Source organism: Columba livia, chromosome 11 (genome assembly GCF_036013475.1).
Source record: "Columba livia isolate bColLiv1 breed racing homer chromosome 11, bColLiv1.pat.W.v2, whole genome shotgun sequence".
Classification (NCBI taxonomy): Eukaryota; Metazoa; Chordata; class Aves; order Columbiformes; family Columbidae; genus Columba; species Columba livia.
In genome coordinates, this window is record NC_088612.1 from 3211468 (window position 1) to 3238675 (window position 27208).

Genomic DNA, 27208 nt, shown 5'->3' on the forward strand with positions numbered 1-27208 from the left:
TGGTTTGTCACCGCCGCTTTGCAGAGATACCGGTCAGAGCTCCTGAGAAGCCAGAAACGCGTCCTGACCCCGGGGAGCCGGATGCCAGCGGTGTGTGCACGCCGAGTCCCAGCGCCTGTCCCCGGCGGCGGGTTCGCCTGTTGCAGACACCGCTTACCGTAAGTGACAGGCTGCAGTGACACCGCGTGAATGTCACTGCTGGGGGACGGGCAAGACGCCCGGCCACCCCACCGAGACCGGGCGGGGAGCGGCACGCCTAACACAGACAGCGTTTGGGGATGGATCGGGAGGAAGACTCCGATTGCATGAGTAGACAGAGCATCGTGAGAGCAGAGTGAGATTCTCCTCACCATATAAACGAGCTCTAAAAGTGAGCAGCGTCTCTCAGCCACTGAAAATCCGCGCTGGCAGACTCGGTGCAAATATGCTGTCCCCTGTTATGACAAATCTCTGACAAGCCAAGGTCAGAAAGCAGAAAGTTACAGCTGCTCCGTCATGCCAGGGACAAAAAAAAAGAAAGAAAACAAAAAGCCTTGTTTTAAAATAAACGGTTTTAAATAAACAAGTGTTCTTTGAACCACATCAGAGTACATACCTAACAATATTTGTTAAGTAAATATTAGTGACATGTTTTAAGTCTGGCTCAGCATGTATTAGCAAAGGGGTATTTGTGTTGCTTTTGTTGTAACGAGAGTCAATAGTGTTTCTAGAAGGTGGTCTGAAAAAAGAGACTTTGGGGATTTGTTCCCACTTAGCATCCCACAGAGAAACATCTGCCCACCAGTAGCCCCACCTCAGGACTTATAAAACCTTCCCAATGCACTGATTTCAGTTATTTATACTTCACTTTCATTGACTTCGTTCAGTTCACAATCTGCCTCTTAGGTGGTATTTTTTGCCCATCTTAGATTTTTGTCTGTCTATCCTTTGACCTTCTGGCTTATTTAACCCTTTTTAAGAGCCAGGTATTAACTCCAGGGTTGATGCACAGAGAATGCAAAGCAAGGGAACAGGTTGTAACGATGATGCTGAATGTGAAATTCACCACCAGGAACAAAGGTTTTATTTGACATCTGACGGGCTGTGAGGAAGTCAGACTGCTTCTTAAATGTCCTTTCCAGTTACGTCAATACAAGTGACCTCTTCGGGCATGCTCAGAAATTTTGGGCTTAATAAATCATCACACGCTTCCACGTATGGGAGGTGATGTGACTTCTGCCCCCCGGCCTTTGTGGGGTGTTGGAGAGGAGGAAAGGGGGGAAACCACAGTTCATAAATCAGGCCTGAGCTACCCCAAAGTCGGGCCACTGGAGTCACAGTGAGGCTCTGCAGGCAAAAGTGACAGCTTGGCTTTTATCTGTATGCCATGGCATCACAGGTCGATTCTATGACTTCTTTCTCTTCTTTCATGTCAGAGGAATCAAAGCCCCAACCTCCCCTTCCCAAATTGCCTCCGGTTAATAATAGCATGAACAGTAGTTAACGCAGGTTTGAAAGAGGCTTTGATGAGATATTGCTCTTTGATAAGCTGTTTCAAGGGCAGGAGGCAAAGTGTTTACTTTGCTTGGAAGAGGAGTCTGATGAGCAATTTGCTTTTCTTCTGCTGAGGCCAAGCAGAGCTTTGTTACCTCTGGACTGTGGAGACTGCAGAGGTGTTTTACAGCTGCTGCTCTTCACCTCTGGCTATTTCTTTGCCCCGTGCAAGAATAAAAAGTTACGAGTGAAGCCCAGCAGCCTGTCCCCCCCTGTGACAGCCGCCTCTGTGCTGAGCCGCAGCGACGATCCACTCCCCAGCTGTCCTTCCATGGCTGGTTTTCCTGCCTTTGGCTGTCCTGGGAAGCCCTGAGGAATTACTGGGAGTGCGGTGAGGAATTAGGAGTGCGGTGGAACCCGAAGTGCAGCTGGCACAGAGGACAGAGCGAGCCGCAGCTTCTTGAGCAGCTGAGCCCTCCGAACCACGCGCTGCAGCAGAAAGGGGCAAACATGCAAGGTTGGGCTGGCCAGCCCGCCTAGTGGTGGGCCAGCCTCTAAGACACAAAGCGGTTTAGTCTGAGGGTACCGAAGCTCTCCGAAAGCTTAGGCCATGCTAAACACACCAGGTGCTTTCCTGGAGCCACACCAAAGGAGTGAAGGCAAGCAGGGCTACTACTGATTCTTGCTACAAGAAAGGTTTACAAACTCAGATGATAAATGGCGGGGCTGTTCAGTGTTCATTTCATCAAGCACTTCATTGCACAGGCTGTGAAGCACATCTGGCTCTCGCTGCACAGCAACAATAACCAGGTTTACTCCAGCAGCCCAGCTGCAGCGTGCAGGTCAGCATGGAAGAGGGACAGGGCAGCAGGCATTGGGGTGGCCCCCGGCACTTCCTGACCATGCACTTCCCGGCACTACAGACAGAACGTAAGGAATTTTGTTAAGACATTGGGAGAGAACTTGAGTGAATCCAACTGTCTGGAAAATACTTCCGAACAGCGGGACTCTGTATTGTTTTGTCTGGATGGCCGGTGTCCACAGGCTGCGGGAGCTGCGGGCCGGTACCTCCGCAGCGTCGCGGCGGCCCCAGCCGCGCTGCCGGGAACGCGGGGGCTGCGGTGGCGGCTGCGAGCGGGTGGCTGGGAACCTGCTCACCCACCCCGGAGCGGGATGGTATTCACACGCTTAAATCTGCAGGACGAAGCACTTGTTATGGGAAAGAGATGGACACGATAAGCAGGTGCCACGCAAGATCGTGGCGTTTGGGAGAGCGCTGCTGGAGGCGGCACACGGGCTGCGGGTGGCGGCGCCGCCGGGCGGGCAGGCTGCGCTGCGGGAAACGCCGCGTTGCTGCAGGAGAGGCAGACCCTGCGGCCACGCCGGCTGGAGCCCGAGCCGTCCGGAACCAGTCGCCGCCTTACTCGGGGCCACGCGTGGCGGCAGAGCCCACGGTGAAAGAGGAGCCGTCTCGCCGCGCCAAGGGGCGGCAGCACCCTCCCGGCGCCCGCTGTAAGTGCATGTTTATGGAAGCGAAAGGAAGAGCCGGCCCGCCCGGCGGCAAGTGCCCGCCCGCCCCCGGCGCGCCCGGGCAGGAAGCGGCGCCGGGCCGGGTGCGGGGCCTCCTTCCTGTGCCGCCCGCGGGAAATGGCGGCGGCACGCGGTGGGGCGCCGCTGTCCGCTCCGGGCCCTGTCTCGTTCCCGCCGGAGCGGGCCCTGTGCGGCGGGAGGCCCGGCCGGCCCGCTTGGCTCTGCCCCCATCACCCAGTCCCGCCCCGCAGCGTCTGCCGCCGTGATGCGCGTCTCGCGTGGAAATCCGCGGTGGAGAGGCGGCGCTGCCCGTCCCCACGGGAGGTGAGTGCTGCCCGGGCCCGTTCTCTTGCGGTGCCAGCTCGGCCCCCTGCCCGGGCCTTTGGTTTTAGACCCCGCGGTCACTGCTGCGGCTTCGGGGTGCGGGCTGAGCCGCCGCCCGGTGTCCGCAGGGCGCGCTTCGCTCAGCTCCAGCCGCGGGGTGGCTGCCCGGGCACGGGGAGCAGCCCCTTGCGGACGTTAACGAAGCAGCTCGTGGCCTCGGCGTTGCTTGCATCAGAGCAAGTAAAGCTTAAAACAGAAGCCTGCTTGGAAAAGCTTTAAGCTGGGCCCAGGGCAGCCGAGTCCTGATGTGTCCTGGTAAGAGAGCACACCAGCGTAAATGAATGCAACAAGTTAACAAAAAGTGGTGTATCCTGCGCTGCTCCAGGTGCTGAGCTGAACGGGGGGCAGAAGCGCAGCTTTGCAAGGTCCCTGGCTGAGTTTGGGGACCGCAGGCCAGGAAGGGGCGCTGGGGGGTTGTGCTGTGCAGTGTCCCCTGGCACAGCTCGGCCGGTTCCTGCGGCTTCCCGGGAGATTCATCTGGAGGACTAAGAAAGTGGAGCCAGTAACATTATATTGACTCCACTGATACTATCCTCCTAAATTAAATGGTGGAAGAACAAGGCCTGCCTGAGAGATAAAGTCAGGACCTACTTCGTCTGCCTACAAGATTTTAATGGCAATTAGAGGGAACAAGTTAAAAGGTGTTTCTGCAGAGAACGGTGGGTGTGTTTGGTTTGAATTGAACACACTAAACGAACACACTAAACCATGTTTCAGTGCTGTTGTGTTGCCTGTTGCGTTTGTGCTTTTGACGTTCTCACCTGTGTTTTTGCCGGCAGGCCTGCGGGTCCCTTTGTTCCTGCTCCAGGACTGGGTGAGCGGAGACGCTGGACGTGCTGAAGGGTTATGGTAACCAGTTTGGAAACTCTGATTGTTGTGTAAACCTGTCTGATAACTGGTGCAGCTTCGTGAAAGGGCTTTGTGTGATGCCCTCCAGTGGCAACAGCCTGCAGTGATAGTTTAAACGAAGAGCGGACAGGAATTGGAAGATGTGATCCCTTTTGCCTACCCCGGGGGGGTTTGAGGGTGACTCACTGAGCCCGAGGGTAATTGGGCATCCCTGGAGTTGCTGCTGGGTGAGCTGTGGTTTGGGGTGTCGCATCCTTGGGCAGTTCCTGCAAGCTCTGCAGGGGTGCACAGATCACCGCTGCACATCGGGGCAGCCTGTGGGGTTCAGGTGGCCAACACCAGAACTTCAGGCGTGAGCTCCTGTCCTTCACAGAAGGTGAATTTTGCTGTGTGCCAGTAAATGCACATAGTGCAAAGGAACAGAGAGGACGAAAAATGCCAACAGGTGCCAGGAAAAATGCATCTCGAAGCGCTCGTTTTTAAATAACTGTTGTCCCTTCATGTGGGCTAGTTCAGCAGTGAGGCAGAGTTCCTGTAGATAGACCAGAGATGAGAACTGGTTTTGCTTCATCTGAGGCACCTTTCAATGCAAAGAGCTCTCAGATCAACAGCTCAGCACAGTTCTCCAACGTCCCCTGGATGTTACATCCAGGATTCCAGATGTTAGTCTAACTAGACTAACACGTGGTGTTAGTCTGCTCTGGGGTACCATACCATGCTGGACCTGTTAGTGCACTTTAGCTTCGGTAGGAGACTCCTCTTTTGCTGTCAAATACAGCTTCCAGTTCTGTGCAGGGTTTGGCCCTCACTCACAGCTGTACAGATGTACCGCACTTCCTCCTGTCCGCTGGACTTACACGGAAAGATGAGGTTGATACGTCTGCCCTGGGTGCTGTGCTGGTCTGATCAACAGGCCCTGTAGTGGACGTGGTGACCTCCCTGTAAAGTTTTTATATAAAGGTAATTCACAGTGACAGCTGGCTTTTAAAAAATACAGGTGGTTCATAACTTTTCCTTTGCTGTATAAATATTTAAGGGACAGGGTTGGGTTTCCTAAGAGAGGACATACTTGGGTTATTGCTGACAGGTGAAGCTTTTGTTAAATAGAAACATGCAAACTCATTTCCCATGTTGTTTTTAACTTGGTGGCCAATTATTGTTTGTTCTTTTTCCAGATAGTGCCTGGTAATGACCACCGAGTCATATTCTGTTGAACAGGCTGCTCCATACTCAGCCACCAGGCCCGCGCTCCCCAAGAGATTCATCGAGCTGGCAGCAGAGTGACAGAGCTGTGTGGTGCCTGGACAGTCCCACCCCAGTGCTGAGAACATCATGTTTGGCTCAGAAGGTCTGTCCTTGCAGCAGTCCTGCGAGAGTGTTGTGAAGTCCCTGGAGCTCACCAGTTGAAAAATACTTTGGATTGAGTTCTTGTATCATCTGAAGTGAATCCTGGCACCAGGATACAGGTATGGTTTGAACACTTGAGGTGAAAGCTGTTGGTGAGGAGTGATGGGGCTGTTCACAAGAGAACATCTGCTTTCATCAAAATTGTTGGGTTCACCAGAACCCTTTCTGCATTAAAGGCTTTGGGAGGTTCAGATGTCTTCGTACCTCTGCTCTGATACTTGTGTGTTTCACTCTTTCAGATATATCCATTTAAAAGAAGAGCGTGGCTCTCTGTTTTTGGAATACAAAGGTAAAACTTGTTCCAGTGGGTGGAAGTTGGATCCTGCTGCAAGTCACGCATTTTGGAGCGAAGAATGGTGCTTCCTCACCCCTTCATTCCCTGGCATTCCCTGTACGCTTCAGCTGCTGTTCTCTGGTATGGCCTGGCCAGCGTCAGCAGGGCTCACGTGGCCACCTCGTGGCCTCTGCAGTGGCGGTGGCTGAGTCACCTGCTGCAGGGGGACACGGGTTGTGCTCACTGCAAGACAGCGACTGGCTGTCCGACAGAGTGACCGTCACCACCCTTTCTGCCCTGGAAATCCCTGAATTCCTGGTAGACCGAGAGATCACCCTGTACATACATAGCTCAGTGTCACAAAACCCATCTTCTTTTGGGTATTGCAAAAGAAATAGGTATCCAAGAGAAGACGGTACTAATTGCTGCTATAATTACATACTCAGCTTCTGTTGTCATGATTTCTGCAAAGTCTGTTTCATGGAAACTTTTTCAAAGCTATTTGGGGAAGAACAGGAAGCTTTTGGCACACAGTTCTACATCAAATCTCTTCAGTTTTGCCAGGCTGTGTTTGTAGAGACCCTGTATATTGTAGAGGCCACCACCTGTCCCTGACTGTCCCCTAGAATGGAAACTTGAAACAGTTATTTTTGTAATGAATGTGCAATAAATATGTGGAAAAGCTTAATGGCTCTTGATTGAATTTGGCTATTTTTGACGTACACGAATGAGGCTGTTCAGAGCTAGACGGGCTGTTTGACAGGCAGCGCCTCTCTGGTGTCTGGAAACGATCCTGCTGCACCAGAGTGCTTCAGCCTTCATGGGGCACCCAGAGCATCAGGGTGCAAATTGTGGAGTGCTGAGCGGAGAATGGATTTGTGAGTGTGGAGGATATACCCAGGTGGAGGTGAGCAAAAACAGCGCCTTAGGTTTCTCTATACAGGCAATCAAGCCCCGCAAAAGGCCTCTTGTTTGTTTTTTGTTGGTTTGGTTTGGGTTTTTTTTTTCTGTGGATAAATGAATGAGAAGCATGGGTATTATGTAAAAGTGTCTTTTTAATGTGTGAGACTACAGCGCACGCTTGGGCATTTCAAAAAGCCTCACTGTGTATGGTAGGCACTCACAGTTCACACACAAGGGAGGTGTATTTGATTATCCTGTGTCACAGAATTCATGTAGCGACAAGAATACTTGATTGTGCGATCAGCTTCATGGTTGGAGTGTTTTCAGCTCTGTCTAGCGGCTGTACAGTGATTATGCCTTTTGCTGGTTTTGTTTTTCTTTCAGTTTTTAGCTCTTCAGCAGACACAAGAGTGGAATTGGTGATTGCTCTGGAACAGAGGAGTTTCCTAGGTACCAAATGGGTGCTGGGGGAACCAGTGATCCAGCTGCCACTGCTGCTTGGTGACAGTGTCACCTCTGAGAAGGATGCTATCCATTTCTAACTGGAGAATTCTGGGATGCTGATGGATCTTGTGACTATAACGGTTGTCTGCTAAGATCCCACCTCAGAGAACAGACTGTTGTAAGGGCTCAGGCCTGGCAGCTGGTTTGGGTCAGGGTTGCTTTGCTCTGTGGTTTGTAGGGAGCGTGATGGAGCAGTAAGTGCCGGAAGAGGGCATTGCTCAGCAGTTACACACAGATGTGGTAGATGGAGAACACAGGTTATGGGAGGGCAGTCCACGGGGGTGTTGCAATTCCAGTATGTATCCGTAAGATACCAGGTGTTTCCAGAGCAAAGCAGGGGTGGACATAATGCTGGAACTGTGAGCTGAATGTGTAAAGGTGCTGGGCAATATCTGCGTTGAAAAATGACAGTTTGCAGTTCTTGTAGTCCAGCAGGATGCCAATCCTTTTGGGTGGGACAGTAATTCTGATGTCTGGTGTCATCCCACTGTGCAGAAATTCATACTTGTGCCTGTAGGCAAGAAGGACAGACAAAAGACCTGAGGGAACGCTGGCTGCTTTCAAAGGGAAGCGCTTTTTGCACGTAGGAGCGTTCCAGCGTGAGCTTCTTGCTTCACAGTCCCACCCCTCCCATGTGCCCTGTGGTCACTGTCCCAGACCCACCCACTTTGCCTGTAGAGATGGAGGTCAGAGCTCAACATGGGATGTGCGTTTTTTTCCATGTCTCAGGGCAGTGTGGCCGTTCTGTCAATCTGCTCCCTGCCGCTGGAGCTGTGCTTCGTCAGACTGCCCCAGAACAGCGCTTGGCATCCACTTGGCCTTGCCCCCGGGGAGCTGTGGGCGCTGCCAGGGCGTGAGCTGGTGCGATGACACAACCCTGTCCTTACAGACCCTGCCACGCTGCCCACTTGCTCCCTGAGGAGTGTGGCTCAGCATCCTCTGCACTATTGAACGTAATTTTTCAAACCCCAGTCTCTAAATGACATTCCTGGCTGCTTTTCCTACAAGACCTCCCTGCTCAGACAGGCGGGTTTCAAGGGGGGAGTTCCAGTCTTCATGCTTATCTACTAAAGGGTGATGTCTTTTGTGGTTCCTGCACTACTGAACTGCTGGAGGCCAGGAAGATGCCCTGTAGGTAAGCAGCTTTGCCAGGGTAGCCCTCTTCTGCCCCACGTAGGCACTGTTCAGGTAGTGCTGGGGTCCTTTAACAGTTACTCAAACAACTCTCCCTAGTGTGGCACGCTGCAACTGAAAATATAAGATTTTAATGGGAACATGTGCCTTTCTGAGCAGAAATGAGACGATTTATTCAGCTGAAATGAGTTAACTGGCATTTCATAGGGGCCAACTTCTTCACTAACCACCTCCTCCACCCACAATGCTCAAACCTGAGGAAATTTCGCTGCAGAAATGGTGATGACAGTGACTCAAGCTGAGCAATGGCCCAGCTCCCTTATCTCTCTGAAGTCCCTGCTCATTGCTCCAGAAGAATGAGAACAAACCTCTTAGCTCAACGTAGCAAGGAAATCTAATTAGCCTGCCTGGAGTGTATAGGAGAGTCATTAGCTTTAGTGGGTTTTGTTTCCCTCATTAAGCAGTGCTTCTTGCAGTGTGGGAGGTGAATGCCAGCACTGCTGAGGACTCCGGCTCTGCAGCAGGTGCCTGGGGAGCCAACTGAGCTGCATCTGGACGTTCCCTGTGTAGCAGCAGGCAGAGGACAGGCAGACTGGGCCCATGCTCTGCCATCCCTGCCATTTACTGGCTGTGAGTGCTGGGGACACTCGGGTGACGTCCAGGCTCCTGTGCAAGGGGACCCAGCAGCGCCCTGGCAGCTCTTGCAGGCTGAGCGGGGAGGTGTTCCGATAATACTCGGGGATGCCTGGGGGTGTGACCTGTTCCTTGCTCCTGGATGCTACACGGGGTGTTGAATCACATGGGAGTCAGAGGCAATAATGCTAATATGGTGCCTGGGGAGAGCAGCAGGGTCAGCTGAGCCATAAGGGGAGTTGGCATTTCTGTGTGCAGTGTGCCTGTTAGGTACTTCCACAGGTGGGAGAGAGATCGAGAACAGTTGCATAAAACAGGGTTTAGCCAGATACATAGTTTCTAGGGGTTCAGTGGCCTAAAACAAGGCCGTTACAGCTACAGTAATGCAGATTTTATTCAGATTTGTTCCAGGGACTGTCCATTTCAATGCAAGAATGTCATTAAGCAGGAGGATTCACTTAAGGGTTCTGGTATCCATCCAACACCAGTTCACAGTGCCAATGGTGGAATGTCAGAGGCCCCTGGTTAAGTGCTTGATCTGGGCTTTGATATAAAATCTCTGCCTGACCCCTGTAAATAGGAGCTCTCTGCTGCTCTGCCTGCAGGTGTACACACAGGAGGTGTTCCTGTAGGAGACCTGTAGCCCCCGCAGCCCTTACCTCGATGGTGTGATGATGTGCCTCATGCACCAGGATGAGTTATTTGCCCCCAGATAACCGTGTCTCGGAGTGTTTTCAAAAGCCACGCCGATTCTGTACTCTGTATCTTCCTCAACTTCCACCTCCCAGTAATGCTTTCCTGGAAATGGGATCAGACTGCCCAGGATCCCAATACATCTGTGGGAGACAGAGACAGGAATATGTGCTTCGGCAGGGACTCTCTGCGATGCTATTTACAATGTTTAGGTACATTATGTACCTGGCCATTACACATCAATAAACAAAAGCCACTTCTACTGTTTCCATAGCAGTGCAGCATAGATTTTTGACTACAGCAAAGTCCACACGCTGAGGACCTGACACAGAACCTGCAAGTTTCTTTGTGACACCCACTGTGTGGGTAGGTGTGTATAAATGAGTGGCCCGGGCACTTTCAGGAATAGGGAGAACAGCATCCTGTGCTGCCTGGGTTTTCTGGGAAAGTTATTACTTGCTAGAAAAGAGAGTGCTCTGGTGAACCCCGATATAGCAGCAGGAAAAGGCTGCAGATTTTATGTTTTCTTCCCAAACACCCCAGGGCCTTAAATGTCGCTCACCATCAGGAGCTGAGCATGCACAGTAAGACAGCTGTACTCTGTGCCACCTCAGCAGCAATCACTTAAAGCAAGTGTACAGTTCGTTGCAAGTGCATGTAGATGTCTTGGGAATAGCTTAAAGGCTGCTGAAATCGGCTGTGAAGAGGCCGTGTTGCTACAGCTTGAGAAGGAAAAGGAATGATGTGAAATGGATGGGTAAACATCTGTGAACGAAATACTGCCATAGTAATGAGAATTGCAAAGCCACCAAGGCAAACTTGAGTCAGACCATAGGAGCTGCTGTGGTTAGGAAACACATCAGCCTTTGGGGGATCACACACACCTCAGAAATAACAGTTTGTGATGTAATTTCCTTGTAGTGCGAGCGTTAGTCATTGCAGCTTGGGAGCTTTTTAAATTCTTTTCTGCAGTATCTTGGTGTGAAAGAGGCTTCTGAAAGTTCACAGTGGCATCAAAAATTCAGTCTGAGTTCAGAACGAGATAAGTGTCAGCTTTGGCTGTTTATGTGAAACATAAAAGCACCCTGTGGAAGTGGGATGAAATCCCATTTAGGCTTATCATGATGACTTTAATGAAGAGAATCATCTCTCTCCTGGCTCTTTTCCACCAAGCCCTCTAGTAACACTACATCTCCATGGAGGGACTAAGATGTGAGCTTGTATTACCCTGTGTCTGCAGATGCCTGTCCCGGTTACATATTGTTTCCGTGGTTCTGACTGGGAGCATGCCTTTCAGCAAGCTAAGTCTCTCATTTCAATGGCAAAGGGCCTAATTGGTTTTTGAAAGTAAAATCTGTAGGCCCAAATAGCATCAGCTAGATCTTTCAGCAAGATGTAAGTATTCAGATCCCTCTCATTTCCTTAGCATTTGCTTTGGCACTTAAATACCTGTTCAGACTTAGCTCAAGGTGCCCAATGTGTAAGCAGGCTTGCGTGTAATTGTGCTGGCTGTATCTGTAATCCTCTTTACGAACTCGCATTAACTTCCAAGTGATTTTCTAAAAGATGAGTAATCCATATTTTAAAAGGACCGACAAAGATGTTTGCAGTTGTCTAAAACTGAAGACAACCACAGTCACTTATGAAAAAACCACTATACATTATACATACATGTGCAGTCTGGAAGTTTGACTCAGGTGGTGCCTGGCTTGAAAGTGAGATAAGCTGCAACACCCGTAAACCTTTTTGGTGGATTTAAATTCAAGGTAGGGTTGTGCTGTGGGCAAAGCAGCCACAAACCACGTGCATTAGTTGCAACTGAAATTCTTGTGTATACCTTGTAAAGCTGTTATCATAGACAGGCAGATCACACTCCGGGTTTTCCAGTTCATCACATGCAATTGTAAATCCATCATCTAGAATTGCCAGTAAAGGATGGGCTGTGTCCTCGTTAAGGCAGAAGTAGGTGCCTGCAAGAGAGGAGAGTGCCTGAGGGTAACTCCAGCAACAACTGAAGGCATTAGGGTTCCCAGCAAGGGTGTGGTGAAATGTTTGGATCCACAAAAAGATGAACCAGTGCTCTGGAAGGAATCTGTGGCTGAGGCTGACAGGACAGTGTTGTCCATTTTGAGTTTTCCAAATAAATGGGTGTTTTGCAGCTTAACGGTTTAGTTACAGCCTTGTGAAAGAAAAGAAAAGGGGCCTTAACCTGGTTTTAAACCCAGCCAGAGCTCAAAGCTGCAGGTGTTGCGCAGGAAGCAGCTATGCAATGATGAAGGGCCCTCCCCGCAATGGACTGTCCGGTTTCAAGTCCTCTTCCTCAGAGCTGAAGCGATCTATTATTAATCACTGCAAGGAGAACGGGACTTAAAGACCTCACCGTGGCCTCTTCCACATAAATGCTGGACACAGTTTGAAGAGAAGGGATCTCTACAAAGGTGCCACATGCAGCATCAGCCCTCAGAGAAGTAAATCAGCCAAGCCAGCCCAGGATAAAAGCACTTCTGCCTTTCTCCCTTCGGAGACTTCACAAAGCAGGTCTGACGCGCTGCGCTCTGAGGAGCAGCCGTGTGCGTCACAGCTGCTGTTTGTAGTTGGTGTTTGTGTATCCGCCCCAGTAAGGAAGAATCAAAGGTCATTCCCAGTGTTGGAGGTGAGCGCTTGCAGCTGACAGATCCATTTGCATCAGCTGTTTGCATAATGTAGACTCAGAGAAGATAAATCTCTCCATGCTAATCCCAAATGAAATAATTATAATCAAACTGCAGGTTACTTCAATGCAAATACAATACAAACAATGACAGGGCCATTACAGGTACGTGCTGCTGAAAACAAACACATGCTGTGCAAGCGGAATTGGCAATTTCTAATATTGAGTTTGATTTAAGTGCCTAAAATACACACATGCAATGACAGTCTTCCTCTCCAGGGATTTAAGAATGACTATTTCTGTGGTGTCACCGATGTGTAGCAGGCACACTGAAACATATTCAGCAGATTAATGGCTGTGTGGTCAGTTTGCTGAATAAGCAAATTTGCAAATCTCTCTCCTGGAAGGCAAGTGCAGAAGAGCCGCAGGTATGGTGTGAATGCATGTGCGAGTGATGTGGGAGGTTTGAGACACCCCAGTCATGTTGCAGCATTGTTACAGCAGTGGTGAAAATGAAAACAGGTGTCTACCTATGTAAGTCATTAAACAGAGCTTTGACTAGGTGGTTGGGGGGTGAAAGGGCTTCCATCTCCCCTTTGCGGGAGAAGGTTAATCCTTGCCCAGTGTGGCTCTGAGGGCAGAGGTGATAGTGCTGTGTCAGTTACCAAAAGCAAAGCTTCCAGCTGAAAGCTTGACTGCCTTTTTCCTGATGCATAAAAGGAACCAGCCCTCAGAGCTTCCCAGCCAAGCTGGAGACATTCTAATATCTACGCAGGAAGATTTTACATATCCAAATGACTCTGGAAAGTGCTGACTGACGGCCTCAACCACCCGTTCCAGCAGCAGCACTATAAGGTAGTCTCTGAAGTACAATCACACTATAACTTTCTTCACTGGTGTGGCAGTACTTGGCAAACTGGCAACATCTGGGGGTGTTGGGTTGATCTAGTCTTTTTAAATGTTTAGAAATTAGTAGCTTTCAAGTATCAAATGCACTGGGCAGAAATAATTTTGAATTACAGAGCTAAAGCAAGGCACTTATTGTTACAAAAAGTGTTTTTTCCATTCCTAAAAGGTTACCAGGTGCGTAATTAGAGGTAAGAGATGCGGGCCTGATGGGGGCCACTGAAACCAGCAGGAATGGTTCTGTTGAGATAATAGATGCTGCAACAGGCGGCTGGAGTTGTTCCAACTGCACAGTACCTGTGGTGTGTATCAGGACAGGTTCACTCCTTTCACTGGAACCACCCAGGTTTAGGGCTCTAACACAGATGCGATAGCTTTGTGTTGGCTGAAGGTGAATTAGGACTTCACAGTTAGGAATCCCAACAATAGATCTACAGGAAATAAATCCATGGAAAATGATAGGGAAGAGAACAAAGGAAGGCCTTCGAGATTATTTTTCTGAACAACAAAGAAGAAATTACATTATCAGCTTCTCCTGTAACCCATCAACACCACTTTACCTTGTACAGCTGCCAGTAGTGGCGGTGAGAGACAATTTCTGACAGACTATGCAGATTTTTCCATTTACTCCTACCCTTTTCCCATACCCCGTATAGTCATTTTCAATTAACATTTATACAATTAATTTTTCTATAATAACAGGAATGTTTAGAAAGGTGAATTGACCAAAGGGTCATGGGTCCTTTCTTAGCGCTATCTGATGCCACATGGCGTGAAATGGTTTTATCTCTACAGGTCATGGACTTGATAGAAAAGTGACTCACTCAGTAATTTCACCATTTTCTTCATCTGTCAGCTTGGACAGTTCAACTGTGTAGGAATCGACAGGGTTAATGTCTCTAGATTCCCAGCACACCAGTGCTGCATTTTCACAGCTTCGGATCTTTTTAGTCTTTATGGTAGGTGGTGAAGGAGCTAAAAAGTAGGCAAAAGAACAATTCTAAGTTGTTGCTTGGAAATGTTTGCAACAAACGTGCTTGGAAGACTTTAAAAGTAGAACAAAGTTGTCTACTAATACTATATAGTTATAGAAACTTACTTCCCCAGTGGAAAATAAACAGCAGGCAAGGTGATTAACAGTACTATTCAAAGACTTAATTTGGACTACAAAGGTCCCAAGAGAATTAATCAGAGAAGTAACATAGATAAAGACAGATTACACAACCATTTTCTTTCTATCATTGGTTTTATCTTCGTCATAAAAGTGCATCTTTTCTCTGCTTTAAGATGCCAAAGACATCTGGAATAAGTGCTTGAAGATCTCACTCCGACTTACTCAATTTGGTGTCAGGATTTCACAGAAGAGAACCAGGGTCTATAAGCTGCAGTTCAGCTATTGGAAAGAATTCCTCAAGACAAGCCACACTCATCAAACTGTGCTTGGCTGAACTGCAGTTACAAAGGGCAGCACAGCAGGTGAATCCACAAAATACACACAGGTAAGTAAAAGGAGGGCTGTAAAATGGGTCCACCTGGCAGAACCGGGAGACTTGAGCCTTATTTCCAGCTCTCCTACATGCTTACATTTAAATAGGTTATTTTGTCTCTGTGCTTCTGTTTCTTGAACTTTAAAACAGGGACAATTGGCCTGATAGGGTCTTCAAATAAAAGTAGGAAATTCCCATGCAGTCAGCAGACTCCCATCAGAAGAAACAAAGTGCCCAGTGAACATTACTGGCATAAAATTCAGAGATGACTGTGAATTTCACTATGAACATCACATAGTCATATGAATAAAATTTTACCTGTGACATAAACTGCTCTTTCACTTGGTGGGCTGATACCAGAGACATTTACAGCACTGACCCAAAATTCATATTGTGTATTTGGCAACAGATTAGTAATGGTGCAGTATGTTTCTTTGACTTTTAGCGTATGCTCTGAAATGAAAAAAAAAAAACAAAGTATTTACAGTGCTGTTACACAGGTACCCACCCTTCCCCAAAGCTGCCTCAAATAATGGACTTGAGGCGCATTGTTTTGTGTGCTAGGAACAGGAGAGCTCCTTGAGCTCCATACCCTTTGATTAGCTGTCAGGCTGTTTCACCATGGCTTCCTCTAAGGAGGCATAAATCAGATAATGCATCAGCTTACGAAAGAAGGAAAAAAACAACAAAAAACCAAAACAAAACAAAAGGAAAGGTCACCCACCCACCTGTTTGTTTTTTCTACATAGACTCTGCATGTTCCCACTCTTGAGATGCTGTCTGGTCAGCTCATCCCAGCAGTGGGACAAGAGCTGGAGCTATTTCACTACTCCTTTCTCATTCTTCATCTTATAAAATTTGGACAGGTTCTGCTTTTCTTTCTAAACTGGCCACTTGGTATTCTACTGGCTTCCACCTTTGCTGGAGAAGTGACTGGGTGTTTTTAGTAAAAGATTCTGCAAGAATATTATTAGCAAAGGCAGTTTTGTCGCAAAGCTGGGACATTTTAGGATGGTTCTGTGGTTCTTTTTTTGTGCATGTGGGTGATGGGGAGTTACAGCCTATTATTAGCACAGAGATAAACTGTAAGATGACTGTGGGGGTTTCAGTGGGCGTGATGATTTGCTCTCTAAAAATACTGTGCCTTGCAGTAGATGCAGCACATGTGTCTAACACAGTGCCCACCCGCAGGAGAGGAAATGCTGCTGTTGAGACCTGACTCCATCCACTGTCCCCTTCCCACTCTCCCAGTTGTTGCCCCATCCTGTCTGTGCTCCTGTGATGGGCTCCACTGCAACAACAGCTTGGCAGACTTGGCAGGGGAAGAGTGACAAAGCCAGAAGCAGGAAACATGGTGGCCGATAGGACAGGTTGGGCACTGCTTGCTGCAGCAAGTCAAGGCATTTTGGAACCAGCTGGTTTTGTCACTGGGAGCTGCAGTGTCCTTTGGGTCCAGGTCTCCCTACCTGCTTGTTCATCACTGTGCCTCTCGGTGCTCACTGGTTTATAGCACAGCTGGTAGCACTCGACGGTGTCATCCGAGAAGAGGCCCCAGCAAACTCTCAGTGAGGTGCCAGTTGCTGTATTGGGAGCCTGGGGATTGATAACAGGGGCACAAGGAGCTGCGAAGGGGAAAGCAGGTCAGTTTTTGAATGTATAAGCATGGTACATTGTTCACAGGCAAACAGCTCTCCCCTCACAAAGCTGGTTACACAAAGCCTAGGCATTGAGTAGAGTCATATTCCCCCCATGTGGAGAAAAGTTAGGAGCTGACCCTGTAAATAGTTGCAGACGATAATCAAGTCACTGCTGTATAAACTAGTCTTGCTTCAAATCGCAGAACAGGCAAATGATGTTTTACTTGAAGAAAACACAATGCATGGGCATAAAAAATGCATATTGTTCTTTCTGACTATTTGTGGTGTGCCAGAAAAGATTTTAAATCTGTAATATCTTGGGTTTTTTAATTATTATATATTTGTTTGGGTTTTGCTCTGTTTCCTGTGTGTAATAGGAAACATGTTTGCTAAATAGTAGAGGAACAAGCTACTGAAATCTGGTTATCAAGAGAAGCTGTGCTTAAAGGTTGTTTAAGGCAGTCTGGTGTCCTTCCCTACCTTTGTTCAAGCAACCACAAGGTAAGACAAGTTATCACCAACTAAGGATGCCTGACCCCTCAACAGAAGGGGGGAGTCTTTGTGAATCTGCTAGGAAATCATCCAGAAAAGCAAGGAAGACAAACTTGGCAGTTCTGGTGATTTTATACTGACAACAAATGAAAACAAAAAATCAAAACCAGCTTCCAGTGTCTCTGTATATCTAGACAATAAAAAAAACTGGAGGGAAAACTAAGGAGAAGCTAATTCTGCCTTTGTAGTTCTCCTTTAGAACAAGTAATGAACCTCTGTTTAATACATTTCCTTGATTAAATGTAAATGAAATACTGATTAGATAGGAAGAGTACCTGGAATAGTATTAATGGAGTTCATTAGTTGTTCAACTTCAGAGAAATCTATGACCCGCTCTTCAAAGTCTGGCAGTGTTGAAAGCTCTAAGTGCAATTCTTTCTTTAAGAATTCTTCCAGCCTGTAATTTTAGGGGAAAAAAATAGGAAAAGAAAAGACTAACTGGAAGTACCATCGTGTTGGGTTTCTATGATACCTAATAGTAAGAGGAAAAGAACATCAAACTCTAAAATAACAGCTGCTTCCTTAAAATAATGATCAGTGCTCAGGATGCCACGGGGAGCTGGATGCTGATGGGACGGGGGCTATTAGCTATGAGCTCCAGCGCTTTCATTATTTAGAATTTCTGACACTAATTTAGGACCTCGTGGTACCAGGTGTTGTGAAACTGAAGAAAAAGGGTCTCTTTTCTCTGTGTTTTTGTAAATGATGGCAGTCAATTTCAGTGTATATTCTTTGCACTTGATTTAGTGTGCCGTAAGATATCTTCCAGCTCCTCTAAGATATTTCAGTATCTGTTTTGAGCTCCCACAGCTTGACTTTCTACTCATCTATACTAATGCACAAGTAGGCCTGTTACTAATCTATTTAGGGAGCTCAGTTTCAGGCAGATTTGTATCCAGAGCATTTCTTTCATGATCTTTAGCAATCCTGTTTCTCAGTCACTGAAATTAGTTCCTTATGACTAAGCTGAAAACAGTGATTTATTCAGGCTCTAACTGTCCCTTTGGGTTTTTCAAAATTGGCTCAAAACTAGTTTTGAGCATTAAATTTCTTGGAACAACTTTTTCTGCTGTAGTTTGAACCAGAAATACTGAAGATTTCAATAGCTTTAGTAGCTTAGATAACATTTGTGTGCCTGAACAGTCCAGAACATGCAAGTGTCCCCAGTAACAGGCTCAACTATCAGGAAGGAATGTGACACAAAATCGCGGACTATGACACTACCTGTCAACCATGGTTACTGCTGCCTGTAGAAAAAGAAAAGAGAGAGTGTTAAAAGACAGAAAAGAGACATTTCTTGCCTTAGTGTACATTATGCTGTTGACCTGTCTTACATGAATTGTCTCAAATGCAGTCCTCAGAGTGAGCTAATTGGTTCTCGCCCAGCTCTAGGAACAAAGCCGTGCCTAACTGTTCATTCAAAGGGACAGAGCTTGGCTGAATTTACAGTAAGATAACATGCAGTATCAGGCAGTGAAGTGTCTACCCATCCAGACTCCAGACTGTATCCTCCCTTAAGTGTCCAAAGTGCCAACAGATCCTTCACAAACAAAAACCAAGAGCAGCTGGGGAAAATCATTTAGTGAAATGATCTGCATTGGAGGGAGCCTGAGCAGTGCATGCCACTGCAAGACAGTCCCTGGAGAAACGTAGGCAGCCAAGGGCTCATGACCAAGAGCTATTGACATGGTGAAAAATGGTTCCTAGGGGTGATGTGAAACTGTTTATGAGCTAAGGAGAAAATCAGGTTATTTCAGAGAGGCAGAGGAATGGGAAATGTCAGCTCATGCCAAGAACTCAACAGGTTGTAGTGACACAGCAAGCTGATCCACTGGAGCAGGCTGGAGGTGTTAGGAGATTTGCTTACTGTCCGGTTCAGAAGTTCCTGTGGCTGTGCTATAGAAATGCTCCCACCCACCTGAGTCACAGGACAGCTCAGATTAGAGCAATCACTCATCAGCAGGGAAAATTCTCTTTTTTTTCCAATTATTTTTCTACTTGCTAAAGCAAAATAACTTTTCGACACCTCCTCAACAGTGGGATTCATCCATCACTTTGCAGGAGCTCCTGATGTATTCAGTTTGGAGCCTCCTGTTCAGCTCAAGTTTCCAATAAAACGAAGAAGAAAAAGAAACATCTTCCAAAGTGGTTGCATCAACCTGCCTGCTGTGAGCCCAGAATAGAGCAAGAGTGCTGAGCCTACACGAGGCAATGAACGCTTCGTGCTTCCAGAGTTTCCTGAGATAAGCTTTTTAGAGATATCTTCTCTCTGAACCGCAGTGAGACTCATATATCATTGAGCATCTAAGTTACCAACTTCTGCTGCTGCTTCTGCTTTTGCCCCCATTGTGTTGCCCCACTAAGTAAATGCCACCATGCCAGGCACCTGGAGCAGTGACAGCACCGTGGACTGAGCACCCCAAATGCTCTCTAGAAATAAAGCCACTTGGGACTTCCCAGCTGGGGACTACTTGCAAGCAGCAAAGAGCATTTAGAAACAGCCTTGCCAATTAAAGCTTTTTACCTTCATAAAATTGGCTTTGTTGTTTTCCAGGAAAAGCTCCTGGGTTGCGTCTGTCAGCTCCTTGCAGGTGTCGAGATGTTCCCCACAACTGACCAGCTGCCCATACAAAGCTTCCAGTTTCTGCCTCTTCTCTTCCCCCAGAGCTTCCAGCTGTTCTTCGTACTTCTGAGCGAGCACTTGCACCGCGTCATTGTAATGCGCCTCAAAGTTCTGCTCCTGCCTTCCGAAGTTTTCCTGCAAGGCATTTGGGGTTTGTTCCTTCGTGTCAGGCTTGATCCATAGCTCAGCCAAAGAAAAATCCCACTCAGGCCTGGCTAAAATTCTCCTTGCCAGGGAGGCAATGCCAGTGCACAGAAGCTGTAATTTGACTAATTTGCATTTTTTAGGAGTTTATTCTAATCGTTCACCCCCACTGAGGCACAAGAGAGTGTTGGATTTGGTTCCAGGCATAATAAGATCATCAGAAATTATAATAAAAACAATGCTGCAAGTCAACTGTCTCCAACCTAAGCCCAGGGAGCTCAACTAGGGATATATCCTAGCTGTAATCTCACAAGTGTTTCCACCACCACAGTCAAGCACATTCTTCCATGAGAGAAACCATGGCAACCCAGTGGGATCCATGGATTTGTGCTGGGGGAGCTGAGCAGCTAATGCTGGTTTCCTCACTCACTGCTGGAGAAAGCGTTAGGAAGGAAGATATGAGGAGCAGTCCAGGCTTTACTGCTGGCAGCTGCCCGCTGCTCCGGCACCGACGTCCTTCTGTGCCACATGCAGCAGAGAAAAGCCAGTAGGTGTCTTGAGCTATTGCTTCAGTTTGACCTGCTGCCATCTGGGCCCCCTCCCCTGCGGCCAGGCTGACACCAGGTGAGCTGGAGCACAAGCCCTGAAGTGCTGCAGCTCAGTGCAGCTGGTCCAAGGGTTTGTCTGTATCTGGCACTCGTGTGAGTGAAACTGAGTGAACACAAGGGGTACACTCTGGATGGAGTAGTTAGATGGCAGGTCTTTGGCCATTTAAAATTAAGGTAACCTGTGTAGGGGTCACTTTACTTCTGAATGCAAGTGTCTGTGCAAATATTTGATGTGGTTTTACAAGCCCACTTTAAAAAATTCCTTAGGATGAATTTTCCTTAGTACCTCAGTCTAGGTAAACCCCAGGATAACACTGTGCTCTGTTACCATAATTACTCACCTTGTTAACAACTGAACGTTATGACCATCAAAACTGTTCTAACGCCAGAACCACACAGCCCGAGAAAAAATGCCTTACCTCTACAGTGATGAAGATTTCCTCCAAGTGACTGGCGAAGTTTTCCATCTGAGCAATCTGCTCTTCCAACTTGCACATATTCTTATGAATCTCCTCCTACCAAAACACCCACTGTGATTCTTAGCATGTCTGAATGCTGTTTTAGAGGCACTTCAGTACACTTGTGTTACTCTTACCTTTTCACTTTCCACAGCACTGGGGAGCTGAGCCACCTCGTGATCCTTGTGCTCACCAAACAGTTTGTCAAAAGCTCGGATTGGCATCTTGCAGGTACAGCAAAAAACATCTGCCGCCTCCTCCTCCTCACTGACAGGCTGACTGCTCCACTCATCTGACATGCCACCACTGCTAAGCCCCTCTCTGGACCACGTGTGGCTCTCAGCCTCATCCTCCACTCTGGCTTTGCTCTGATCTCCATCTTGAGAAGCCTCACTAGGAAGTCCCTGTTGCTTTGTGGTTTGACTTTGATCTTTCACTGGAGAGCTGCTTTTTGATGCATTATGTACAGAGCCCTGTGATCCTGCTTTTTCTGCATGGGCAGGTGGCCATTTGCTCTCCACCGTCTCCAGGTGCCCTCCAAGAAGTTCAAGCTCTTTTTCTCTATCCTCATCAAGTCCATACATCCTAGCCAACTCTGCAACCTCCTTTTCCAAGTCATATCCAGCTTCTTGTGAGCACTGAAATTTCTCGCTATTCAATGTGGATTCCCTTCTGGTATCTCCCAGAGATCTGTCTACTTGACCAGATGGCTCTTCAGGAAATATATCAAACCTCTCCTTTGATCCGTAAAGATCCATGTGATAAAATATCAAGCCTTCAGCCTCAGTCTCACTAAACTCTGGGGCTGGGGGGGAAGCTGAACGACCAGGCAACTGGTCACTAGTTTCATACTCTCTTGCTCTGCCAGATCTGGATGACATTGGTATCCTCAGTGAGGCTTTTGAGATGACAAGTCTCAAACCTGTAAAAGACAAGAAAGATCCTTAGCTCCATATTTAGATACCAGGCATGAGGGTTTTTTGCCTAACAATATATAGATGGAATAGGTTTGGCTGAGGACTGCTCAGGGCCTGGAGGTAGCCACAGGAAAGCCCAAAGCCAGCAGCTTCACTTCTTAAGAGAAGATACTAAAGGGAAGCCCCAGGAAACTTGTTTTTTTCTCACTTTCCTGCAAAGCAGAGTAGAGATCTCTCTGTGGTGGGCATCCTATGTTTTCTGAGTGCCTCATCTATAACCCTGATGTCTGATTTCCCAAAAGTGGAGTAGTCCTGTCCCCAGCTCAACACTGCAGCTGTGCTTCAGGTGCACCTAGCACAGCTCTGTGCCACTGGAGGTGGCCTGGTCTGAAGTCTGCTCATCCTTCAGCTGCTGTCCTGGATTTTTCAAGTGGCCATTCTTGACATCGGCACTTGAGGTTTCTTTTAAGATTATTTTCAGTCCAGGTCTGAGGTCCTTTCTATAAAACAGGGAAAAATACTGCCCCTTGAGGGTTCTAGGGTGCTGTAAAAGTATATATTTTAACCTAAATGAAGCTCAGGAAAATGTTCGATGTATGCTTTATCACGGAGATCATCAGTAACTAGGAAAAAAGGCAGGTCATTGACACCTGAATTGAGAGTCTCCTCTGACCTGGAGCTTGCACCCTTTGTCCATTTTTTGCAACGTGGGAAGTGTGAAAAGAGCGTGTGGATGCGAAATGCAAAGCTGTATGATAAAGCAGATGCATGTGGGACAACAATAAAGGTGCAAGAGCAACATTAACATTGACTCCTCAAGCCCACTCTTTCCAACCAGCCGCGTTAAGAAGAGCACACGAAATGATGCCAGTACAGGACAGTGCTTTGCCAGAGTTGAAACGTCCCTGCAGCCCTCCGGACAAAATCACAGCTGCAAAAATACTCAGGTCAATTTTCTCAGCAGGTTACTACTACAATCAAAAGAGTTCATGGGAATATTTCAGCTGAATATTAATTAACCCATAGTTATGTCTAGTCCTGGCTCAGTGAAGCACAGGAAAGCTTTAAAACCACTTTCTCATCGAAAAAAATCCAAAAGATCAGTCAGACATCAAGGTTATCAGAGCTTCTGCAGAAGCTTTCACATAAGCTTTGCTTTCAAACTGCTTTTTATGGTCTTTGTAGTTGTGAGTACTTGCCATCACCTCTAATTTATTTCATCAATATTTTACTAATATTCCTGAGGATTACTTAGCTAACAAAGTCAACACAGTCAGTGACTTATTAGAAAGCAACTTCTCAAACGAGTGAAAAATGCCAACAAACTCCCCACTCAGGTTTTGTATCAATGACGGAAAACAATCCAGCCTGCTGGATCTGTCTGAAAACACACGCACAAGTTCACCGTTTGTCGTCTGGCATTGCAGACATGGGTGTGAATTCTACAGCTAGCAATGTCTAACTATCCACAAAACCACTGAAGTTAGGCAGAAATACTATTTATGCTAAAGGTGATAAAATAAATCATGCAAATTCTAACACATCAAACAGAGACACATACCAGAAGATGTTGTCTGGCTCCCACAAAGACTTTTGTCCCCATAATTGTAATAAGGCTTGCTTCAGAAGCTACTACTGACTAGAAAAGTGAATTAACAAGTATTTTTCCTACCAAAATGAAATTAAATTATAAAAATTAAAACGAGCATAATTAAGCTCGTCTGGAACCCTGCTGCCTAAATAAGATTTTCAGATGATTGCTCAGTGTTTGCTCAGTTTACAGGCACAGATACAATTACAGTGAAGAATGTTTAAGTCCGTGACCATCAGTTATCGGAAATACATAACAAAGAATGTGACTACCTAAAAACTTGCCTTCTATCTTAAGACGTCCTAAATTCTTCAGATAGCTCAGATGGCATCAAACTTCACATTTATTTCCCCTAGTAAAAATTAATTCACGAGAAAGCAATTCCTGCCACTTTCCTGTGACTGCAGTTGGAAGACTTATTGCCGTAACCCTAGACCGTCTCTTTGCTCAGATAGGGACATGCCAGCAATGAGCAATGGAACAAATATAGACGTGCCCTGGCCGTCCTTCAGCAGCTTGAGTGTCACCAGGATGAATGTCATGCACTGAGAAAAGGATCTGAAGGTTGATTCCTGGATATGAAGTACTTGGAACAATTATAGGGAGCCCTCGCTGAAGCCAGAGCACCCTCTCACTTTTGGAGGTGGTATTAATAAACCCCGCAGGGTGCAGTCATTGACTCTAGGTGGGATTTCCAAGGCTGTGGTGCTGGGCAGAGTATCGTGTGTGTGATTCAGCAAACACACCCTGCACAGACTGAAATGGCTGGACACACACTTACAGCATGGCTGCACAGTTCAATGGAGGTATCCTGGTCCTCGCATGTGTTTAGTGGCAAAGTCCTCCTCTCTATGAAATTAGCAGCAGCTTTACTATGGGGTTGAGTTGGAATCAAGATCAGGTTCTAGGAAAAAATATTAAAATTCAGAATACAGAAAAGAAATCAGAAATCATACTGTTGCATACACTTGTACATATACGTACATCCCCACCCTGTATGTGCATGCTAGACCTCTGGAAAGCTAATTATAGTGAGGAAAGTGGCCAACAGCCCAGCTAGGGAGGGTTTTCATGGGAATGTATCCCTTCAGTCTGCACTCAGTAATGGTTCATCTGATAAAAACCAGGTTGTATATCACCACTGATTATTGCGATTATGGTAGCACTTGAGCTTTGTGTACCTACTCAAACCACAGTTGTCCAGCATTTATAACCTTCTGCTTGTGAACATGCTCCTGCGCCAGCCTTGCTGGCAAGAGATTTTTAAGCACGTTTTAGATCATTGCATTATATATGTCTTGAGTTCAGGGACAGCACAAGGGGAAGTGTCTGCTGGATCTTGACACAGCTCTGCTTTTCCCTCCTTTTCCAATTAAACTTGGTGTCATTCCCTCACATTCCCAGCAGTGCAATTGTTGCTGTTTTGGTAAAGAATTACAAGTTAATTCCCTTGGTAGTCATGATCTCATTACCACTGACTGTGCTTCTATCATCTGTGAGATCAGAGCAGAAACGTTTTCACATAAATGATGTAGCCGTTGCTGAAGTGTTAACATTTTTGCTGTCAGGCAGATTTTATTAATTTTTCCAAATGATAACTTATTTTTTCCCTTATGCTGTTAAGCTACACTATATTGCAGGCCTCAACTTATTGAAAAATTAGCATTGCCAGCTTTACTTCCAACATTCTGTTTACTGTGGATTAAACTCAGCCTTGCAAACAAGGCCTGAACACGAGACGTGCTGTATAAAATCCCCTTTGCTCTCTGCTCCCCTCAGAGGTGGTATTTAGGCAGTATAATGACGACCTTAGGACTGAGTTTAACTTAAGGACAAGCACCATCTGACTGCACAGTGTTTTACAGCCAGGCAGAGAAAGGCAGATGCCTGCAGCATTCATGCACGGTGTGGCTTGTGCAGCACATCAGCCTCTTCCAACCACGCGTCTTACAAACAGAAGAAAAACACGGTTTGAATGGAGATAGGCTTCGGAGATTTTAACACAGAATCCCAGAATGTCAGGCGTTGGAAGGGACTTGGAAAGCTCGTCCAGTGCAATCCCCCCATGGAGCAGGAACACCCAGATGAGGTTACACAGGAAGGTGTCCAGGCGGGTTGGAATGTCTGCACAGAAGGAGACTCCACAACCTCCCTGGGCAGCCTGGGCCAGGCTCTGCCACCCTCACCAGGAAGAAGTTTCTTCTCAAATTTAAGTGGAACCTCCTGTGTTCCAGATTGTACCCATTGCCCCTTGTCCTACCATTGGTTATCACCAAGAAGAGCCTGGCTCCATCCTCCTGACACTCACCCTTTATATATTTATAAACATTAATGAGTCACCCCTCAGTCTCCTCTTGTCCAGCTCCAGAGCCCCAGCTCCCTCAGCCTTTCCTCACACCAGAGATGCTCCACTCCCTTCAGCATCTTTATTGCCCTGCGCTGGACTCTCTCCAGCAGTTCCCTGTCCTGCTGGAACGATGGATGGAAAGCTTTCCCTCAGCCAGTGGCCACAGCGCCAACAGCTCAGAGCACGGGACACGGGAAATGGCGGAGGCTCCGTGCAGCGTGGGGACGCCCTGAGGTAACGCCCGTGAGTTGGACTGTGCACCCTGCCCAAAAACAACTGCTTGTTGCACTGTAAGGAACGTTTAACGAAGAACTGTTGTTTTTACATAACTGAGGACCTGGCGCCTGACCCCAGCAGGGGGGAAGGACCGAAGACATGGGACTATGAATTCTTAATGTAAAACAGTCTCTTCCTGGAACATATACTGACACCTGTATGCATATTAATACCCGTATACATACTGATACCTGTATTTACAAGTTAATTCAGGTGGAAAGACCAAGAGACATTGGACTATGGATCCTTAATGTAAAACACAGTCTCTTCCTGGAATATATATTGATACCTGTATTTACAAGTTAATTTAGGGGGAAGGGTATTGTATGTAAACTGAGTCAAGTGTTGGGGTAGTCTGCAAACCCTGAAGTACCCAATCAATGGGGAACAGGGGAGGGAAATTGCAGCTGGGATTTGGGGGGATATAAGCTGTGGCTTTTTGCCCTATTAGGTGTGCCTGCCTTTAGGTAGAACACCCGGTCTCATAAAATCATTATTAAAATATGCCTTGCTGAGAGATCCTGTCCTGGGCCTATTATATTTGCAAAATAACTGTTTCCTACAGAACATATCTATCTATCTATATATATATGATATATGTATATATATATATGTTTCCTACAGCTGTTTTACTGGTTTTATGCCAGTCTAAGCAAATATTAAGCCTTGAGATTTTCTACACCTTCATTTCCTATAGGGCACATGATGCAGTGCAGTTGCTGAAAGGTGGTTACCACTAGTTTACAATAAAATATACAAAACAGACTTATACTGTGAGAAGAAGTCTCAGCACAAATTGTCAAGAAAGGAAGATGTTTGTGTATTTTTGGTTTTGATTTTGTTTGTGTGTTTGTTTGTTTGTTTGTTTGTTTCATTTTGTTTTGGTTTTGTTTTTCCTGGCTACTTCAGGGATAATGCTTTAAAAAGTCTTTTTCTGACTTGTCAGAACATGTAATATATTCCTAGGGCTGCTGCTCTGACATATATATATATAAAAATATATATATAGGTATAGTTTGCTTTTTGCACACTCGGGGCCTTTATGCGTGCGCTGTGCAGACCACACCTCCCGCTCTTTTAATGTTATTGCTTATTTCGGTGCCTGCGGTGTGAGCGCCGCTCGCCCCACCCCCTCCGGTGGCCACGCCTTGTCCCCACCCCCGAGCGGCGTCCCCCAATGGGACCGCGCGCTGTCGGTGACGCCACGCGAGGAGCCCGCCCCCCCGCG

The 27208-nt window shown here is 47.0% G+C and overlaps 2 protein-coding genes and 1 non-coding gene across 18 annotated transcripts in view; 2 read left to right on the forward strand and 1 right to left on the reverse strand.

The window, feature by feature from the left end:
- PDE8A (phosphodiesterase 8A) overlaps window positions 1–6605 on the forward strand; it is a 155841-nt gene extending 149236 nt beyond the window's left edge. For 11 of the 14 annotated variants that reach the window (XM_021280299.2, XM_065076467.1, XM_065076457.1 and 8 more), the window contains 4 exons: window positions 25–2985; window positions 4167–4236; window positions 5412–5702; window positions 5883–6605. The gene's annotated coding sequence lies outside the window, so the exon portion shown is untranslated. Of the gene's footprint in view, window positions 1–24; window positions 2986–4166; window positions 4237–5031; window positions 5197–5411; window positions 5703–5882 lie in introns of all 14 variants that reach the window. The other 3 variants (XM_065076463.1, XM_065076465.1, XM_065076466.1) reach the window with 3 other exon arrangements.
- On the forward strand, window positions 3865–3995 carry LOC135580630 (small Cajal body-specific RNA 15). The gene has a single exon (XR_010475548.1). It is a non-coding gene; the product is annotated as a small Cajal body-specific RNA 15 (non-coding RNA).
- A 347-nt stretch (window positions 6606–6952) lies between the features above and the next one.
- FSD2 (fibronectin type III and SPRY domain containing 2) lies at window positions 6953–23795 on the reverse strand. 3 transcript variants are annotated; one of them, XM_005513063.4, is made up of 13 exons: window positions 23642–23795; window positions 20987–21771; window positions 20811–20906; window positions 19541–19774; window positions 18241–18263; window positions 17292–17413; window positions 16294–16449; window positions 15146–15280; window positions 14165–14315; window positions 13638–13771; window positions 11622–11754; window positions 9751–9927; window positions 6953–7835 (listed from the first exon to the last, which is right to left on the reverse strand). In XM_005513063.4, exons 2-13 carry the CDS (start codon window positions 21728–21730, stop codon window positions 7583–7585), a joined length of 2358 nt encoding a protein of 785 aa, XP_005513120.2. In that variant the 5' UTR covers window positions 21731–21771; window positions 23642–23795; the 3' UTR covers window positions 6953–7582. The 3 variants fall into 3 exon arrangements, with proteins under 3 accessions (XP_005513120.2, XP_013226114.2, XP_005513121.2); XM_013370660.3 differs by having other exon boundaries at window positions 23630–23777; XM_005513064.4 differs by lacking the exon at window positions 23642–23795 and adding an exon at window positions 23328–23507.
- Between the last annotated feature and the right edge of the window lie 3413 nt (window positions 23796–27208).

What these genes read in the sequence shown, in the direction of transcription:
- FSD2 (XM_005513063.4), bottom strand. Translation starts at nt 21,730, where the DNA reads ATGTCATCCAGATCTGGCAGAGCAAGAGAGTATGAAACTAGTGACCAG. An exon ending in GCACAGTGATGAACAAGCAG is followed by an intron (nt 15,281 to 16,293) that starts GTAGGGAGACCT and finishes TTTTCATTTCAG; the next exon opens with AGCATACGCTAAAAGTCAAA. An exon ending in CACATCATCACACCATCGAG is followed by an intron (nt 7,836 to 9,750) that starts GTAAGGGCTGCG and finishes TCTTGCCTACAG; the next exon opens with GCACAAGTATGAATTTCTGC.